Source organism: Protomyctophum parallelum (genome assembly GCF_964188405.1).
Source record: "Protomyctophum parallelum genome assembly, chromosome: 13".
Lineage (NCBI taxonomy): Eukaryota > Metazoa > Chordata > Actinopteri > Myctophiformes > Myctophidae > Protomyctophum > Protomyctophum parallelum.
This window is the reverse complement of record NC_139708.1, coordinates 42,744,342-42,750,341: the sequence shown is the minus strand read 5'-3', so window position 1 is coordinate 42,750,341 and position 6,000 is coordinate 42,744,342. Positions and strand designations below refer to the sequence as shown.

Genomic DNA, 6,000 nt, shown 5'->3' with positions numbered 1-6,000 from the left:
ATAATATTCTTTTTGGAAAATTATGGTCCCATTAATTAAAGAAATCATGACCATAAAGAAAAAAAAACATTGCGTATGTTCTGAGGGGCGTGGCTACCGTTACAGTCTATGATCCGGATTCCCCTCCCACTCGAGTCAAAATAAAAACCAACGGAGAAGAAGGGGGGAAGTCCCGCCTCGTTGTCTGGGCAGCCAATGGCCAGCTGGTCCAAAACGGAGCCAGCCAATGGCCAGCTGGTACCAAACGGATCTAGAAAGATGGCGATTTACAGTGCAGGAATAACAGGCTTCATTTTACGTCCATGTTAGACCCGGCGAACGCTTTGTCCATATTTTTTACAGTCTATGATTTCAACACTCAATGCAGAGAGCCGCATTGCATATTACTGTCAAAATATCTGATCTACAACCTGAGACCGTCATGTGTTTTGAGCTTGTAGATCGGCTATTTTTGCTATATATTAATTATTGTGCGTATATAGTAGCCTTAAAGATTTGTAAGATTCTGACACTGATGCATTTGCCTGCAGACCCCCATCTCAAATTAGTTTCTGCCAGGCACCCCACCATAAATTGTCTAACTACTCGTTTATGGTGTGTGGATAAACTCGGCATCCTAACACAGCACATAGGCCTTTGTCATTCAAGTGTCATACAATGCAATTGAAGGCTGCTTAATACTGGCAATTTGGTTTTACTAGTAAAACACAAGTAATCTACACCCACACAATACTGTATTTCCTTTGACCAATACAAACATATGCAATCTGAGGATAAGTGTGCCTTTACCTATGCAGGCCCATGTACATTGGGAAAGTGAAGATTATTCTCAATTGGCCATTCTTGAATAAATGTGAAATGACATGTGAAATGAACTGAAACATGTCAGATGTATTACAATTAATAACAAGACAACATAAACGACCACAAGTGTCCTCTCATAAGTCACTATGTCACAGGTCCATGGTTGTGTTTGCAGACACTGAAAAGTTTTGATTTTTAAAACAAACACATTGATACAGATGACTTGTTTTACTTTTATAACATTGCCAGACATCTCACCTTGCTGTGCAGTGAATATTGCTCAGGGAATTGTATGTGAAACTATTTTAAAAGCCAAATGACAGAGGAAAGTTGATGAACAACTCTCCATGTACCTGTGTATATGTGATGTTTTAAACATCTCATTACAAAACGCAGGAGGCCTCGGGGCTCCACATGGTTTAATTATAATGCAAAACTAGTCTGCTATATGCTCCATTTGTTGTTTTACTTTAATACTTCAATTTGTCTGTGTTTTATTTGGTTTTTAGTTGTAGAGAAAACACAAGTGTTCCACTATTCTGCAGCAGACAGAGCACTGACCTACTTGGCTTGAGTCTACATGGTTCTCACACATCCTTTAAGTTCCACCCACTCCTCCTCTGCTTCATCATCACTCTGACTACGCAGAGAGTTTAGTTCAGTGCAACTTAAATACGAACTACAAGAGAATGGCAGAAGTCGCCCCAGCTCCAGCTGCCGCCTCCCCGGCTAAAGCCGCCAAGAAGAAGGCCGCCGCCAAACCCAAGATCGCCGCGGGTCCCAGCGCCCAGGACCTCATCGTCAAGGCTGTAACCGCTTCCAAGGAGAGGAGCGGTGTGTCTCTGGCCGCACTCAAGAAGGCTCTGGCCGCCGGTGGCTACGACGTGGAGAAGAAAAACAGCCGCGTGAAGGCTGCTGTGAAGAGCCTGGTAGCAAAGGGCACCCTGCTCCAGACCAAGGGTACCGGTGCTGCTGGATCCTTCAAGCTCAACAAGAAGACCGAAGTGAAGGCAAAGAAACCCGCTAAGAAGGTAGCCAAACCCAAGAAGCCGGCAGCCAAGAAACCCGTCGCGGCAAAGAAATCCCCCAAGAAGGTTGCAGCCAAGAAGCCCGCAGCCGCTAAGAAATCCCCCAAGAAGGTAAAGAAGCCTGCCGCTGCAAAGAAAGCCGTAGCTAAGAGCCCCAAGAAGGCGACAAAGAGTCCCAAGAAGGTGACGAAGCCCGTCGCCGCTAAGAAGGCACCAGCAAAGAAAGTAGCAAAGCCCAAGGCGGCGAAACCCAAGAAGGCAGCCGCCAAGAAGAAATAAACATCCACATTCCACACAACAGCATGTTTTAACCCACAAAGGCTCTTTTAAGAGCCGCACACAACTTCATTTAAAGATAATTCCTCAATATAGTATAATGTCATGGTAGTGTATTATTACACATCCTACAATATATGATTAGGTTTATTTTATTGGCTGAACTAGGCAATGTGGAAATATTTTTTCGTCGTTCTTACTGCACGAATCCCTTCATAAGTCTTAATAATAGTCTAATTATCTTTCGATGTCCAACAGAATCAGAAGGCACGGTACATAACCTATTTAAATTCATTATTTGCATTGCCAGCAAATTGTGCAGCAAAAAAGCTCCAATGAAAGCAAAACTAGACTAAAATGAATCAACATAGTATTACAGTACGCGATTGTATTGAGTTAATATAGTGCAAAAGTATTTATTAAAATCGGTCGTCACTCATTTTGATATAGCTTTATTTCTGTAGTTGAATATAGAAGAAATTTGTTGGAGGAGAGGTGCGCGAGACAAATATACCTTCAACAACACAGAGTATAGTACTTTCTGTATGTGCGGGTGTGCGCCCCACCAATCATAGAAACGGATGAGAGCGCGGGCTGAGTGTGTGTATGAGCTTCCAACCAATCAGTAGTAGTGACATGAACTGCTCCTCCCAAAAAGGAGGTTCTTGACCAGAGAGCAGCAGTTTGCGCCCTTTTTGTTCCAACTCATTTATTAACTTTACAGAGATAGAAAATGACAAGAATCAACTGTTCCTGACCTCTCGTAATAATGACTGTCGTTGACTGTGTCTTTTAAGTAAGCATAGTTATACACCATATTATGTGGTAGTAATAATTTGCATGAAATCATACATTTAGCCTACATTTTTAGTGTCCCATTGCATGCATTCCAGTTCCTATATTGAAGTTCAATGCACAGTTCTAGTCAACAATCAACACTTCTGTGCAGCAAAGCACCGACATGTCCACATATTGGAAGTTTAACCACATGAATATGCTGTGTGACTATATCATGTGAATTCGATGTTAATTATTTCGTTACGATCCCTACTTTCGTATACACTAGTATAAAACATCCCTGTGTCATTTTGTCACAAGTAGAAATTTTATTTATTTGCTCCATATCATACAACAGAGCAAAGTATTTTCTTTGTTCAGTCCATAGTATTTATTACTTGGACACTTTTGTGAGAGTTTCCCTCCAATCGGTGCCAGTGATACATGGTACCTCCCCAAACAAGGAGGTCCCTCACTATTGACCAATCAGAGAACAAACGGCGTCTCAGAAATAAAATAAAAGCAGCAGTTTGCGCTGCAATAAGCATTCTATTCTCAACTTCTTTAGACGTGAACAAGATACAATGGCAAGAACCAAGCAGACCGCTCGTAAGTCCACCGGTGGCAAAGCTCCCAGGAAGCAGCTCGCCACCAAGGCAGCTCGTAAGAGCGCGCCGGCAACTGGTGGAGTGAAGAAGCCTCACCGTTACAGGCCCGGTACAGTGGCACTGAGGGAGATCCGTCGTTACCAGAAATCTACCGAGCTCCTGATCCGCAAGCTGCCCTTCCAGCGCCTGGTGAGGGAGATCGCCCAGGACTTCAAGACCGACCTGCGATTCCAGAGCTCCGCCGTCATGGCTCTCCAGGAGTCAGCCGAGGCTTATCTGGTCGGTCTGTTTGAGGACACCAACCTGTGCGCTATCCACGCCAAGAGGGTGACCATCATGCCCAAAGACATCCAGCTTGCCCGTCGTATCCGCGGAGAACGTGCTTAAACTAATCTGTCACTGCCACAAACCCCAAACGGCTCTTTTAAGAGCCACCAAATGCGTTATTTGGAGAGCAATTATTCCTTTATACACTGGAGTCATGCACAATATGACATAACTACTGAAAGAAATATATTTGCTATCCATCTGTGTAGGGACACAGCAGACATTTTCTTTTGTATTCTAAAGTTTGTTTCTTTTTAAGTACTTTTCTCTTTGAATCAGAACTAACGATTATAATACATCTCACTGAAATTAACCAATGATTCAATTGTGATTTTAATCACTCAGACATTCAGAAAGAGGCATTGGAAATTACCACACAACTAGGTTAAGACATGACATACACAGAAGCATTATTTACTTATTCACTGCTATCATTTTAATGTTTTATGCCTTTGCTTTCTCTGTATAGTACATTGAGCTGCATTTCATCCTCATGAAAGGTGCTATACAAATATAGTTTTATTAAAGAAGTAATGGGTACAGTTTCAGTGCAGAAGAGAGAGTGTGTTTCACACTGATGACACATGCAAGGCAAGCGCTCAGTGATATGTATTATTATGAAGTTATAGGGAGTTATATTATCCATGACTTGGCCTGTGGGCGATTCACACGTACAGCACCTATCCATTTAGGAAGGCCTGGGGGAAGATGAGTGTGGAAAATGACTTAAATCTGTCTCTGTTTTGCAGTGTTCACTGGGTGTGTTCTCAGCCAGTGGAGCAACTGCTTCATCTGCATTGCCATCCTCATCACTTTCGCTTTCCAATACCACCATGCTGGTAGACATCGCCGTCATCTCCCGCTCCTTGGTGAGGTAGGCCTGCTGCGCTTCTTCACGCTCCTGTCACCGCTTCACCTTAATAATGATAATAATAAACTTTATTTGTATAGCACCTTCCATGACATGCAATGCAGCTTTACAGATCAAGCACAAAACATTAAAATAAGAAAATAGAAGCCGAAACATAAAATTACATAAAAATAAAAGCAAACCTTGGATTGCAGCTTGACATCGAATGCTCCAAATGTGGCCACTCTGTCGCCCTTCATGCTGGCTAGAAAAGCAAGGTCCTCTGCATCACGGATCAGCTCCTCTGCGTTTGGAGTCCACAGCTGGAACGTGGCATCCAGGTTGTGCTCCATTGCGTCCACCAGTCGAGCAGTAGCCTCACTGGAGCGCCTTTCCTTTTAGTCCAGTACCTGCCTGTAGACCCTATCGCAATTTGGTGTTGGGGGAATTTCTCACTTGAACTGAGTCAATGGGTCCCTAGACATGAAAAATCAACGAGGTGCTCGTCCGCCATAGTGCCACGAATGGCGCAATGGCCACATCAAAAATGGCCACCATCGGCTATGATGAAAATCCAACCTTTTTGTTTTTTTGTGTTTAAGCACATGTAAAACATTCATTTTGACTAATTGTGGTGTGTGGAATTCATTTCTGATATTGTTTTGATGATTTTGACCTTGAAAGGTCATAGTCAAGGTCATTTTGCTATTCCACAGACCTTGGCCATAACTTGTCCATTTTTAGGAGTAAGAACAGGAACAATAAGTCTATTTCAACTAAATCTGACTCTTAAAATTAATTTCTGATATTGTTTTGACCATTAGGGATCATCCTGTCATTGAATTATTGATGTTAATGTCATTTTTTAATAATTCGATTATGATTCTTTAGTCGCTTTTATTATATATTTTCATGATTTGTTTTCTTTACATAAACAAAATACATGGGCATGAGAAAAACAACAGCACCATATGTGCTGTGTGAATAAGCCCATTGTACAAAAGACTCTGTCCATGGCCCAAATGAGCCAATTCATTGCTATGGCAACCCCATAGTGGAGGATATTAAGTCAATATATCATAAGAATCGTTCACTTGATGGTACAAGCACCAAATTTGGTACACAAGTGCTTCAGAACCTACTCTCTCAGAAAAGTACGATGTCCACTTGAAAAAACTAAATGGCCACCATTTTTCAAGATGGCCGCCAAATGAAAAGGGCCTTTTGTGGCGGTTCTGGACAACCGTGGGTCCGACCAACTCGAGACCGGGCACTGCACTCCCTGTGGGTGTGTGGAACGTGTATGTCGAATTTGAAGTGGGGCGAACGG

General features: G+C 42.6%; 2 protein-coding genes across 2 annotated transcripts; both read left to right on the top strand.

The window, feature by feature from the left end:
- Positions 1–1,493: 1,493 nt before the first annotated feature.
- Positions 1,494–2,111, top strand: LOC310868815 (histone H1-like; the record flags this gene model as incomplete). Its single annotated transcript, XM_083779286.1, has 1 exon — positions 1,494–2,111. The coding sequence occupies one exon, from the start codon at positions 1,494–1,496 to the stop codon at positions 2,109–2,111; it is 618 nt and encodes a 205-aa protein (XP_083635412.1).
- Positions 2,112–3,469: 1,358 nt separating this feature from the next.
- On the top strand, positions 3,470–3,880 carry LOC310869101 (histone H3.2; the record flags this gene model as incomplete). Its single annotated transcript, XM_083779693.1, has 1 exon — positions 3,470–3,880. The coding sequence occupies one exon, from the start codon at positions 3,470–3,472 to the stop codon at positions 3,878–3,880; it is 411 nt and encodes a 136-aa protein (XP_083635819.1).
- Positions 3,881–6,000: the final 2,120 nt, after the last annotated feature.